The sequence below is a fragment of the Capra hircus genome, chromosome 4 (assembly GCF_001704415.2).
Source record: "Capra hircus breed San Clemente chromosome 4, ASM170441v1, whole genome shotgun sequence".
In the NCBI taxonomy this organism is placed as follows: Eukaryota; Metazoa; Chordata; class Mammalia; order Artiodactyla; family Bovidae; genus Capra; species Capra hircus.
Window position 1 is genome coordinate 111,204,629 of NC_030811.1, and position 14,456 is coordinate 111,219,084.

General features: G+C 39.5%; 1 protein-coding gene across 3 annotated transcripts in view; it reads right to left on the bottom strand.

Moving 5' to 3' along the window:
- The window catches only part of AKAP9 (A-kinase anchoring protein 9), a 171,666-nt gene that overhangs the window by 56,507 nt on the left and 100,703 nt on the right, over nucleotides 1-14,456 (bottom strand). For all 3 annotated transcript variants that reach the window (XM_013963121.2, XM_013963119.2, XM_013963118.2), the window contains one exon: nucleotides 6,306-6,532. In XM_013963121.2, the coding sequence (XP_013818575.2) occupies nucleotides 6,306-6,532 (227 nt within the window). The remainder of the gene's footprint in view (nucleotides 1-6,305; nucleotides 6,533-14,456) is intronic.

The following is a 14,456-nucleotide window of genomic DNA, read 5'->3' on the forward strand; positions in this document are numbered from 1 at the left end:
GGGGCAGGGAAAATACAAGATGGGCTAGAGACTGTGACAGTGCGAATGTTCAAAGGAGGAAGCACCATGGAAGTGCCCAAGAGCCAACCTGAAAGACTTCTTCACATCAAAGCTAGAACACAACTATTACGTACTTGATTATAGATAACCCACTGAAAAAATCAGTAGCTATGAATCCATATGAGGCCTAGTCAGTTAAAATAAATGGGAGTGAAGAAATAGCTCTTACAGAAAAATTCCAGTCAATAAATGAAGAACGGTGACTGATGACAGAAAGTCACCACTAGAACATCACAGTAACAGCAGCACAGGCAAGATCTACCAGGGGGTGCTAAGACTAGTGGGTGGAAGTTTAAAGAGAAACAGGACATCTGCATAGTATCAAAGCACCTCCCCCCAAATATCTGTTAATTACAAGGGGAAAGTAATAATAGAATGCAGAAACCCAGCAGACACCACAAGTCATTGAGAATAACACCACTAGTAATAAGACACGTGCCTTTAACTTTGATACACAGAGAAGGGCACATTCCTCCTGTGGTGTTCCTGTTAAATGCATAAGCTTCATATAATCATGAGAAAATATCAGACAAACTCAAATCAACGGACATTCTACCAAGTAACTGGCCAGTTCTCAAATGTCAAGGTCATGCAAGGCAAAGCAAGATTCAGGCACAGTCAGTCTGGAGAAGATGACGACACGACAATAAATGCACAGTGGGATTCTGGAATAGATCCTAGAACAGAAAAGGACGCTAGTGGGAAAACTGGTAAAATCCAAACAGCTTATAGCTTATAGTGATGCACCACTTTTCATTTCTAAGTTTTGATAATTACAGTATGGTTACACAAGATGTTAACATTAGGGAAAATTGAGTGAAAAGCACATGGGAACACTTGGTACTATTTTTCTTTTCTGTAAGTCTAAAATTATTTCAAGGGCTTCCCTGATGGCTCAGTGGTTGAAGAATCTGCCTGCCAATGCAGAAGACACGGGTTCAATCCCTGATCAGGGAAGGTCTCACACACCACGGAGCAACTAAGCCACAACCACTGAGCCTGTGCTCTACAGCCTGGGAATCGCAAGTACTGAGCCCGTGCGCCACAACTACTGAAGCCTGTCCGCCCTGGAGCCCATGCTCCACGAGAGAAACTGCCACCGTGAGAAGCCTGTGCACAGCAAAAAGAGGAGCTCCTACTCGCCACAACTGGAGAAAAGCCTTTGCAGCGACCCAGCATAGCCAAGGATAAAAATTTTTTACGAATTATAAAAAATAAAATTACTTAAAAACAACAAGTTAAAAAATTGTACCCGAAGACTCCACATCTCATCATGAATTAAATTCCAAGTTCCCTGTGATCCAGTCCCCAGGCACCACTCTGACCTTGGCTCCCCTACTTTTCCCATTCTTCTTGCTTGAGCTGCATGGGCTTCTGCCAACCACAGAGACAGCCAGCACTGGACCACTCAGGGCCTAGACTCACTACTCCTTTGCCTGAGACATGCTTTCCCAACTTACCTACCGGCTGTCTCTGCTTGCCTATCACATTACCAGAGAGGTCACCCTGAACTTTCCTATGTAAAATGTTCTCCCCACCATCACCCTCCATCTCCCCTATTTTAGTTTTCTTCACAGCAGGTATCACCATCTGGCATACAATGTTTATTTACCATCAGGCTCCACCAGGATATCCTTAGCTCTATGAGACTAGAGACTTTGTACATTTTGTTCAATGCTGTACCTCCAGTATCCAGAAGAGCAACTGTTACATACTAGGTGCTCAATAATGATGAATGAGCGACTCTTCTCAAAGCATCAAGCCCTCCAGTAAGCTTTACTTGTTCTCACCTCACCCTAAACTTTCAGATGCTGCTCTCTTTTTTCTAGTCTCAGGGTACCCTATGCAGAGCGATTTTCCTGAAAGTCTCTTTCACTGCAAAAAGGCACCACAGCAGTGCCGGCTCTGTTTTAGATTTTTATGACAAGTTAAAAAAACAAAACAAAACAAAACAAGATAATAGGGAAATATTCCATCATGAAGAAGAATCAAATAATGCCTCATTAAAAGGGAAATGGAATACTAGTCATTTCACAAAGAGAACTATCCATTATTTTGGAGTTAAAATAATTGGTAAAAATATTCATCATGTTAAAAATAATTTTAGTTATTAATGAGAATATCATGAAGTCAGTGTCTTTAAACAGCTTTCAGGGAAAAGCAGTAACTGAACTAAATTTAAAGAAAAACTTTCAAAGTTTCCATTCCCACTGCCTTAAAAATGTAATTCATCTAAGAAATACCTGATTTTTATATCAAATGTTAACAGCTACATCAATTTTTTTATAGAACAGGTTGTTAGTCCACTTCAGAATTCTGCAAGAATGTGGATATGATAATAACAATTCTGAGGTCAGTGGTTCTCAAACTTTAGTCTGTTTCGGTGTCACCTAAGGGACTTATGAAAACATGGGTTCTGGGGGCTCCGTCATTCACTAAGGCTCGGGCAGGGCCTGAGAATTTACAATTCAAACAAGTCTTTAGTGATGCTTGTGTTGCTGCTTTGGAGACTGCACACTGAGAACTACTTATTGATCTAGGCAAAATTTCTGTGCTCTATTCAGTGATACTGTAACTAAAAAGATACACAAAAATCTACATGACATATCACTGCTTCAGTACTTAACAAATTGAGAATAATCAGGCTCCTAATGCGCCTCAAAGGGCCCGCCCTGGTCACATAAGCTTATTTGATAAGCTGTAATCTTAGCCTGGGAAACAGTGTCAGGTGGATCTCTGCTGCTAATGGATTATGGGAACATTTCTCTTCAGTAGCCTGAAAGAACAAGTCCAACCACTCATCACTCCTGATTTATTTACCCTGGTTTATTTACCCATGGAGCTTGTCAAATGCCAAATATATTGCATTAACTAGACTGTCTATAGACACAACTCAGTGACTTCACTTTCAGTTTCCACTTTCATGCATTGGAGAAGGAAATGGCAACCCACTCCAGTGTTCTTGCCCGGAGAATCCCAGGGACGGCGGAGCCTTGGTGGGCTGCCGTCTACGGGGTCGCACAAAGTCGGACATGACTGAAGTGACTTAGCAGCAGCAACAGACTGTCTATAAATTACAATGGGTATCAGGTAGCAGCAAAAGTACTAACAGAGCTCAAGACTGAGGTCACAGTATTTAATAGTGGTCAAAAAACAAAAAGTATTAACAGCTGTTCTCATGGCATAAAGATAAATACAGAAATTAAATATCAGTATGGCTGAAATAATAATAAAAAAACAAAAAAGAAGGCTCATGTGGAAATTCAGTACAGAATTATCTCTACTACACAACTTTCACAGAATAAAATAAATAATTATGATGCATATGCATTCAGGCATTAGAAGTGCTGAAAAACAACAGTTGAAAATACTCCAAGTGGCACAGTTGATTCAGTAGAGCAGCGTGTTCAAGTGGCTTACACATAAGCATCTTAAAGAAAGCCAAATCCAGCACTTACATTAATTTTGTTAAAGACTTCAAAAGATATCAAAACTTAGTAGAAAATATGTATTTTAAAATTATAGCTGCATTCATAATTTCAATGCTCAATCTTGAGTTGGCTACACCTGAGGCAGATGAAAAATTCAATAAACATAATTCTTTGATACAAAATTATAATTTAATGTCTTGTCAAGTTAATAACACAGCGAGGCTGGTTTTAATTGATGCCATTTCCTTAACAGCACTCAGAATGTCAAGAATGAAAAATAACTCATTTTGATTATCATGAAGATGGGACCCCTATCATTTTTTGCAATAATCATCCTTGTCCTGGCTATTATAAACAGTGCTGTAATGAACATTGGGGTACATGTGTCTCTTTCAATTCTGGTTTCCTCAGTGTGTATGCCCAGCAGTGGGATTGCTGGGTCATATGGCAGTTCTATTTGCAATTTTTTAAGGAATCTCCACACTGTGCTCCATAGTGGCTGTATTAGTTTGCATTCCCACCAACAGTGTAAGAGGGTTCCCTTTTCTCCACACCCTCTCCAGTATTTACTGCTTGCAGACTTTTGGATCACAGCCATTCTGACTGGTGTGAAATGGTACCTCATTGTGGTTTTGATTTGCATTTCTCTGATAATGAGTGATGTTGAGCATCTTTTCATGTGTTTGTTAGCCATCCGTATGTCTTCTTTGGAGAAATGTCTATTTAGTTCTTTGGCCCATTTTTTGATTGGGTCGTTTATTTTTCTGGAATTGAGCTGCATAAGTTGCTTGTATATTTCCTAGATGTCTATCAGCAGATGAATGGATAAGAAAGCTGTGGTACATACACACAATGGAGTATTACTCAGCCATTAAAAAGAATACATTTGAATCAGTTCTAATGAGGTGGATGAAACTGGAGCCTATTATACAGAGTGAAGTAAGCCAGAAAGAAAAACACCAATACAGTATACTAACACATATATATGGAATTTAGAAAGATGGTAATGATAACCCTGTATGTGAGACAGCAAGAGACACAGATGTATAGAATGGACTTTTGGACTCTGAGGGACAGGGTGAGGGTGGGATGATTTGGGAGAATGGCGCTGAAACATGTATACTACTATCATGTAAGAAACGAATCGCAAGTCTGTGTTCGATACAGGATACAGGATGCTTGGGCCTGGTGCATGGGGATGATCCAGAGAGATGATATGGGGTGGGAGGTGGGAGGAGGGTTCAGGATTGGGAACTCATGTACACCCGTGGCTGATTCATGTCAATGTATGGCAAAACCAATACAGTATTGTAAAGTAAAATAAAGTAAAAATAAAGATTAAAAAAAATCATCATCCTTTCTGATTATAAATATACAAAGATTTGAGTTTTCAGGAATACCACGTTTTTTGGTTCTTTGTAGATGCTCAGGAAAATTTATGAGTTACTGAAATAAAGGTTTTTCAGTCCTTATGTAAAGCAAGCTTCAGAAAAACAAAAATTACCCAAACATAACAATTTCTTCTATACTATATTTATATCTTCAGAATTTATCTATGAAAACATTTCTGAGACCTATTTAATTGCACATGAGTACTTTAGTTGGTTCAGACAATCAAGGTACCATCCAGAAGTTTAACAGTAGATATATGATATATTCCACTGGCCAATCAGTAAATTCTCACTGCAATGTTACGATTCTTCTGCTCTCAAAGATAGAGCCCAAACTCTGTCACAGAAGAAAATTTAGACTGTATTCCAACAAAGAAGAATGAATCTGAGGAAAACTCTAATAGCTGAAAACTATTAAGAGGTTAAATATTTCACTGGAAATATATATTGCTTTGATAATGCCTTCTTAGTTTAATGCCAGTAACAAATTACCAAAAGGGGAAAAAAAAAATGGATTGATAATGATGTTAATCAAAGAGTAGGTGGTTAACAAATTATTTCAACGGTCACCAAATACGAGATGACTCAAAAATGGTGTATAATCACTGACTTAACATAAAAAGAAATGAATCTTGCATTAAAATACATACAACATGTCTGACGTAGGGTGCAGCATGCTTGGGGCTGGTGCATGGGGATGACCCAGAGAGATGTTGTGGGGAGGGAGGTGGGAGGGGGGTTCATGTTTGGGAACGCATGTAAGAATTAAAGATTTTAAAATTTAAAAAATAAAAAAAAATTAAAAAATATATATATACAGACCATAAAAAAAAAAAGAAAAAAAAAATATATACAACAATATTTGTCAAACTTGATACATCTAACAGTCAATGTTGCTGCAGAATGATTTCTTGGAAGAAAAAAAGTGGTATCAATGGAGCCCAGACATCAGCAGAAACAAGAGATCAAACATATCCTTTCAACTTCTCACCTTTTGTTTGAAATGCACATGGATTTAGAACATGCTGAATAAAGATATCAGTGAAAAAATGTTAACAATACCGGCCCTGCAGCTGATGACAATGAGGCACTCATCTGATTGACAAGAGAGCTATGATTCTACAGGTAAATTAACTATTTAAAAAATAAGTGAAATTTCTTCATTTTAAAACAGCAAGTAATTTTTAAAATTCTGAATAGAGTACTTAAGAGACACTTATACAGGGTGTAAACATTTTATAGACAGAAGGAACTGCAAGTTAAGGTAAAAATGCAGTGGCTGTCACAAAAACTACAAATTATTAAAGGGGACTCAAACTAGATTCCTGTGAGACAGAGGAGAGAAAACATTTAGCCGCAGTTCCTGAGCTTAAAAGAAAACCTACTTCCAACTCGGTGTGTACTAGCAATACAAGGAGGTTACCTGACTACTGGTTTCACTTATGGCTTCCAGGAGTTTTTCAACTGCTGCTTGTAGTCGAGAGCTGATATTCAGCATGAGTTCTTCATTCTCAGGGTCTATCTCGGGCCCAGTGAAGCCGCTCCTCACGAGCCGCTGGGACAGCTCTGTGCCCTCCTCAGCCGCTTTGCACCACATGCTACTGTCGCTTCTTGGTATGTCGCTTCCAGAGTAAGAGGGTATAGATTCATCTGTAATCAGAATTATTTTGAAGGTATAAATCAATTACAAGGAATCATTTTAGTAAAAAAACAAAAATTACAAAATAAAATCAAATTAAAGCTTGAAATCACTGGAAAGAAAGTGTTATTAAGAAAACACTGTAACAAAACAAAATAGGCAAATTAAGAACGTAGTATTATTTGATAACCTACCAGGTATAAGAATGGGAAGAATAATGCTATACTAATAGGGCTTTGCATAAATTAATACTTGAGAGTTAGTTTTCCTTTGATAAAAAAATCTTAAAATACCTTTCAATAGATATTTACTAAATGCCCACCGTGTAGGGTTTACTAAGTAATGCAGATGTATAGGTGGCAAGATGTGGTTCCTACCCTCAAGGGCATTACACACAAGTATAATGAGAAAACAAATATTTAAACAACAACATAAAAGGAAAACACTGTGCAATGGGATAATCCAAGTATATGGAAAGACGAAGTGCTTGATTCTGTATACAGAAAACATTCTGATTTCTGAGTACGATCCTGGGCAGCATCACCTGCTTGGCTAGACAGTAAAAGGGACTAAGACCTTTTTGTAACTGGTTACTCCCAGGTGGCTCAGTGGGTAAAAAATCTGCCTGCAATGCAGGAGACACAGGAGACATGGGTTCAGGAAGACCCCCTGGAGGAGGGCAAGGCAACCCCCTCCAGTACTCACGCCTGGAGCATGCCATGGGCACAGGAAGCTGGAGGGCTATGGGTCCACAGGGTTGCAAAGGTTCAGACACGACTGAAGCAACTGCGCATGCAGCACGCATACCAGGAAGAGGTTAGACTAATACACAGTCCCAATTTAAACTGCGGCCTTGTGTGTCCACGCCAGTCTTTTTTCTTATATAAAGAAAACTGAGTTTACATGGGCAGAGATAAAGCTCTGGAAGTGTTTTCTCTAAACTGAAATAAAAGCATAGGTTATTTATCACTTCCATGGAATACTGTACTCATCTCTGGCAGCTTGCTACAATCCAACAATGAAATTCCCTGAAGAGGAACTATCTATTCTTTTATGAACATGTAGCACGTATTTATCAGTAACTGCAAAGTCAACAAATTAAAAGCAGAAGCAATTTTAATTTCCCAGGTACTTGGAGTAAATACTCAGTTTGATACAATCACCCAGGAGAATAAGAGCTATTCTTTAAAATGTTTTGCTAAAGTAGCTGGTGCCATATGGAAGTCTCTCAATCTCACGCAGTAAAAATATCAGATGCAGTTTCAGATACAAGATCTGAAATCAGCACAATTCAACATTCCCTAAGCACCTCCTCTGTATAAGTCACTAGCTGAAGAATCCAAAACTGTATCCCAGAAAATGACTGAAAATGTTTGCTGTTATGTAGTGGTGGTGGTGTAGTCACCAAGTCGTGTCTGACTCTTGCCATTACCGGTGCTGTGTGCTCAGTCGCTCGGCAAAAGTTAGCAAGTTAGAAGTTAGTTTATTTCTAACTTCATGGCTGCAGTCGCCATCTGCAGTGATTTTGGAGCCCAAGAAAATAAAGACTGTCACTGTTTCCCCATCTATTTCCCATGAAGGGATGGGACCAGATGCCATGATCTTCATCTCTTGAATGCTGAGTTTTAAGCCAGCCTTTTCACTCTCCTCTTTCACTTTCATCAAGAGGCTCTTTAGATCCTTTTTAGTTTCTGCCATAAGGGTGGTGTCATCTGCGTATCTGAGGTTACTGGTATTTCTCCCAGCAAACTTGATTCCAGCTTGTGCTTCATCCAGCCCAGCATTTTACATGATGTACTCTGCATGTAACTTAAATAAGCAGGGTGACAATACACAGCCTTGACAAACTCATTTCTCAATTTGGAACCAGTTCGTTGTTCTATGTCTGGTTCTATCTGTTGCTTCTTGACCTGCATACAGATTTCTCATGAGGCAGGTCAGTTGGTCTGGTATTCCCATCTCTTGGAAGAATTTTCCAGTTTGTTGTAATCCACCGTCAAACGCTTTGGTGTAGTCAATAAAGCAGAAGTAGACGTTTTTCTGGAACTCTCTTGCTTTTTCTATGATCCAACGGATGTTGGCAATTGGATCGCTGGTTCCTCTGCTTTTTCTAAATCGAGCTTGAACCAGTTCTTGGTTCATCTACTGTTGAAGCCTCACCTGGAGAATGTTGAGCATTACACTGCTAGCATGCGAGGTGAGTGCAATGGTGTGGTAGTTTGAACATTCTTTGGCATCGCCTTTCTTTTGGATTGGAGTGAAAACTGACCTTTTCTAGCCCTGTGGCCACTGGTGGGTTTTCCAAATTTGCTGGCAAACTGATGCAACACTTCAACAGCATTGGAAGTAGGAAATCAAGAGATACCTGGAGTAACAGGCAAGTTTGGCCTTGCAGTGCAAAATGAAGCAGGGCAAAGGCTAACAGAGATTTCCCAAGAGAACACACTGGTCATTGCAAACACCCTCTTCCAACAACACAACAGAAGACTCTACACATGGACATCATCAGATGGTCGACACCGAAATCAGACTGATTTTATTCTTTGCAGCCGAGATGGAGAAGCTCTACACAGTTAGCAAAAACAAGAACGGGAGCTGACTGCGGCTCAGATCATGAACTCCATATTGCAAAATCCGTACTTAAATTGAAGAAAGTACGGAAAACCACTAGACCATTCAGGTATGATCTAAATCAAATCCCTTATGACTATACAGGGGAAGAGACAAATAGATTCAAGGGATTAGATCTGATAGACAGAGTGCCTAAAGAACTATGGACAGAGATTCATGACACTGCAAAGGAAGCGGTGATCAAATAAAATGTGAATGTATTGATAATAGGGACTAAGTTTATAAATACTCATGAGTTCAAAATGACCTTAGAATTCAAAATGAGTTCAGCTATTGTACAATGTATATTACAAAGTCACTAAATAAAATTAATGTAGCCTGAAAAATGAATGATATGAAATATTACAATTGGTGTTCAAACTAAAAATACATATATCACATCTTTAGCTGAGGAATTAAATGCATTCTCGTGACATTTTCTTTTAATGGATACAGAGAATTTAACAAATCTGAGGTAAGATGATGGTCTGATATGATGATAAGTCAAGGCTTTGTGGAGTCAGAGAATGTGGAGAAGCAAGAATGAGGTTAGGACAGAGAACTGAGAAAAGGTAGCTCAAAGTAGGGTGGATCCAAGTTGTGAATGGCTTTAAGTTTTAAGAAACTGGGGGCTTTGTTATACATAATGGGGAAGTAAATAGTTGACTTCCCTGGTGGCTCAGATGGTAAAGCGTCTGCCTACAAAGAGATCTGGGTTCGATCCCAGGATCCAGAAAAACCCCTGGAGAAGGAAATGACACCCCACTCCAGTACTCTTGCTTGGAAAATCCCATGGACGGAGGAGCCTGGTAGGCTGCAGTCCATGGGGTCGCTAAGAGTTGGACACGACTGAGTGACTTCACTATCACTATCAATTCTATGAATCAGGAAGCAAACTGTATCAATGCAGAAGGAGGGGTTAGAAAAGAAGAGTCTGGTTAGAGAGCTATTTCATTTCTCCAGATGAGAAATGATAAAGATAGACGAGGGCTGGCTACAAGTTGGAAAAAATGGAATGCGTAAGACAAGGAAGAAAGAAAAGCAGTAAACGATGACTGGGTTTTTCCAGCTAAGATGACTCTCAGATGACAGAACAGTCTTAAGAGAAATACTAAAAAACTAGGAGAAAGTGTGTATAGTAAGCATGAAAAAGGATCAGTCTGAAGTGCTAATAGGCTACATGGAGGAGAGACGTTAACTTTTGGAAATTTGGGAGTCATTTTGGAAATTTGGGAGTCATTTGTAGAAAGAAAGTCATTATGGCACTGAAAGGTGCCATAATCTTATTTTTCTGAATGTTGAGCTTAAAGCCAACTTTTTCACTCTCCTCTTTCACTTTCATCAACAGGCTCTTTAATTCTTCCTCACTTTCTGCCATAAGGGTGGTGCTATCTGCATATCTGAGGTTATTGATATTTCTCCCAGAAATCTTGATTCCAACTTGTGCTCCATCCAGCCCAGCGTTTCTCATGATGAACTGGGCATATAAGTTAAATAAGGAGGGTGACAATATACTCATTGACATACTCCTTGACATAAGCCTTGACATACTCCTTTTCCTACTTGTAACCAGTCTGTTGTTCCATGTCCAGTTCTAACCGTTGCTTTCTGACCTGCATAGAGGTTTCTCAAGAGGCAGGTCAGGTGGTCTGGTATTCCCATCTCTTGAAGAATTCTCCAGTTTGTTGTGATCCACTCAGTCAAAGGCTTTGGCATAGTCAATAAAGCAGAAAGAGATGTTTTTCTGGAACTCTCTTGCTTTTTCCATGATCCAGCAGATATTGGCAATTTGATCTTGGTTCCTCTGCCTTTTCTAAAACCAGCTTGAACATCTGGAAGTTCACGGTTCATGTATTGCTGAAGCCTGGCTTGGAGAATTTTAAGCATTACTTTACTAACATGTGAGATGAGTGCAATTGTGCGGTAGTTTGAGCATTCTTTGGCATTGCCTTTCTTTGGGATTGGAATGAAAACCTACCTTTTCCAGTCCTGTGGCCACTGCTGAGTTTTCCAAATTTGCTGGCATATTGAGTGCAGCACTTTCACAACGTCATCTTTCATGATTTGAAATAGCTCAACTGGAATTCCATCACCTCCACTAGCTTTGTTCATAGTGATGCTTCCTAAGGCCCACTTGACTTCACTTTCCAGGACGTCTGGCTCTAGGTGAGTAATCACACCATGGTGATTATCTGGGTCGTGAAGATCTTTTTTGTACAGTTCTTCTGTGTATTCTCGCCAACTCTTCTTAATATCTTCTGCTTCTGTTAGGTCCATACCATTTCTGTCCTTTACTGAGCCCATCGTTTCATGAAATGCTCCCTTGGTATCTCTAATTTTCTTGAAAAGATTTCTAGTCTTCCCCATTCTGTTGTTTTCCTCTATTTCTTTGCATGATTGCTGAAAAAGGCTTTCTTATCTCTCCTTGCTATTCTTTGGAACTCTGCATTCAAATGGGTATATCTTTCCTTTTCTTCTTTGCTTTTCGCTTCCCTTCTTTTCACAGCTATTTGTAAGGCCTCCTCAGACGGCCATTTTGCCTTTTTATATTTCTTTTTCTTGGGGATGGTCTTGATTCCTGTCTCCTGTACAGTGTCATGAACCTCCATCCATAGTTCATCAGGCACTCTGTCTATGAGATCTAAGATCTAGTCACTTAAATCTATTTCTCCCTTTCACTGAACAGTCATAAGGGTTTTTGATTTAGGTCATACCTGAATGGTCTAGTGGTTTTCTCCACTTTCTTCAATTTCAGTCTGAATTTGGCATTAAGGAGTTCATGATCTGAGCCACAGTCAGCTCCCGGTGTTGATTTTGCTGACTGTGTAGAGCTTCTCCATCTCGGCTGCAAAGAATATAATCGATCTGATTTCGGTGTTGACCATCTGGTGATGTCCACGTGCAGAGTCTTCTCTTGTGTTGTTGGAAGAGGGTGTTTGCTATGACCAGTGCATTCTCTTGGCAGAACTCTAATAGCCTTTGCCCTGCTTCATTCTGTACTCCAAGGCCAAATTTGTCTGTTACTCCAGGTATTTCTTGACCTCCACTTCATGGCAAATAGATGGGGAAACAATGGAGACAGTGCCTAACTTTATTTTTCTAGGCTCAAAAATCACCACAGATGGTGACTGCAGCCATGAAATTAAAAGATTCTTGCTCCTTGGAAGGAAAGTTATGACCAATCTAGATAGCATATTAAAAAGCAGTGACATTACTTTGCCAACAAAGGTCCATCTAGTCACGGCTATGGTTTTTCCAGTGGTCATGTATGGATGTGAGAGTTGGACTATAAAGAAAGCTGAGCGCTTAAGAACTGATGCTTTTGAACTGGTGGAGAAAACTCTTAGGAGTCCCTTGGACTGCAAGGAGATCCAACCAGTCCATCCTAAAGGAGATCAGTCCTGGATGTTCACTGGAGGGACTGATGTTCAAGCTGAAACTCCAATACTTTGGCTACCTGATGTGAAGACTTGACTCATTTGAAAAGACCCTGATGCTGGGAAAGATTGAGGGCAGGAGGAGAAATGGATGACAGAGGATGAGATGGTTGGATGGCATCACTGAGTTGATGGACATCGGTTTGGGTGGACTCCGGGAGTTGGTGATGGACAGGGAGGCCTGGCGTGCTGTGGTTCTTGGGGTCGCAAAGAGTTGGACACGACTGAGACACTGAACTCAACTGTAGAAAGGAGAGAGGTGAACCTTGGAAGAAGACACATTTACTCTAGGAGCAATATTTAGTGAGAGAAGGACAAATAGTTGGCATCTCTGAATAGAATAAGCCAAAAAAAGATCTCTGTAAAAAAAATTCACAGAAAGACAGGAGCAAGATATTCCAGAAGACAAGGAGACAACATTTTAAAAAGAGACTTCAATAATCCTGTTTGTCTAGAAAGTCAAACAGGACAAGAACTGAGATGCTACTGGATTTGTCAATTGGAAGGTCACTGTTGTTCACAGGGAAAGCAGCTTTAATACTATACAAACAGAAACCCAAACTGTTAGAAGCCAGTGTTGGTTTGATCTCTCATAGTGTTTGTTGTGCTTTATCTTTAGGAGAGGGCAAAGTTGAGAAAAATCATTTTCTCTGTAATATTATGAAGATACCAGCAAGTTTTATGGTATAAAGAAGGAATCAGTTGTAAGGAAAAAAACTGAAGATACTATAAATAACACTGGAGCAACTCTCAAACAAAATACAAAGGATATATTAAAAACATGGCTTATAAAAAGCCACTAAATGTTAATTTTTTAACGGCTAATGAAAAATATATTAAAGTACCTAATAAAGATGAAGATGTGAACCAGCTTAATGTACTTTACTGATGACATTTTGAAGATATAAACACACACAGATAATCTCAATCTGTTCCAATGAAGATACAGAACTTTGTTTATTCCAATGAAATAAAGGAATTAGAACAATATCAAACTTATATTTATAATAAATAGTCTTTGGAAGGAAAGATATAAATTGGCAGGGCAATTTTATTAAACGCCAGTAGAATTCTCAGAATGACCAATTTGATGAACAGAATCATGATTTCAGACTGGCCAACCACTCAGACCTCCATCTGAAACATGGTAGACAATAGTTATCCAAAAAGTCTTTAGCCATTCATTCTGTGGATTATACCATGTTCATTCTATAGAGATAGCAGTCAGCTTCTCAGTTTAAGCAGGGCCTGTGACAGGATAGAGCAGTCCCCTGCCCTGGCCTGAAGATATCTAGGGCTCCACCTGGAAACCCCTGGCTCTAGTCTGACTTTTGTACCTGACAGATGACTAAACTAGAAGCCTCAGGAGAGTAAGAGGCTTGCCCAGGGCCACAGTGAGCTAGAAGAAGGACCTTCTCATTACTAATCCAGTATTCCTGCTATAACATCACACTGCTCCAAAAAAAAACAGCTGCAGCAAATAAGATTCAGTCCCTGGTCTTCTAAGGGGGAGGTATAGGTATTTTACCACTGAACCATCACAGTGTAGGCCTACAGGACATTTTCTTTCAATACCTAAGGAAACTCATTTTTATGAACTAGTCTAATATTCACTCAAGTTCAAGCAATTCCACAATGGCTCAAAATTTCCCTTCACTTTCTTATGAGGAAGCAAACATTAGCAAGTCAATTATTTTTTTTTAGAGAGAGAACAAATCCACACACGTTTAAAATCTAAACAAGTTTAGACTTGAGAACTGCAAAGAGATTACAAGTGCTACTACCCACAACAAAAAGTCATATATAAAAACTGAAGAGCAAGAGTTGCTTTATGGAGAAGGAATGGCAACCCGCTCCAGTATTCTTGCCTGGAGAATTCCACGGTCAG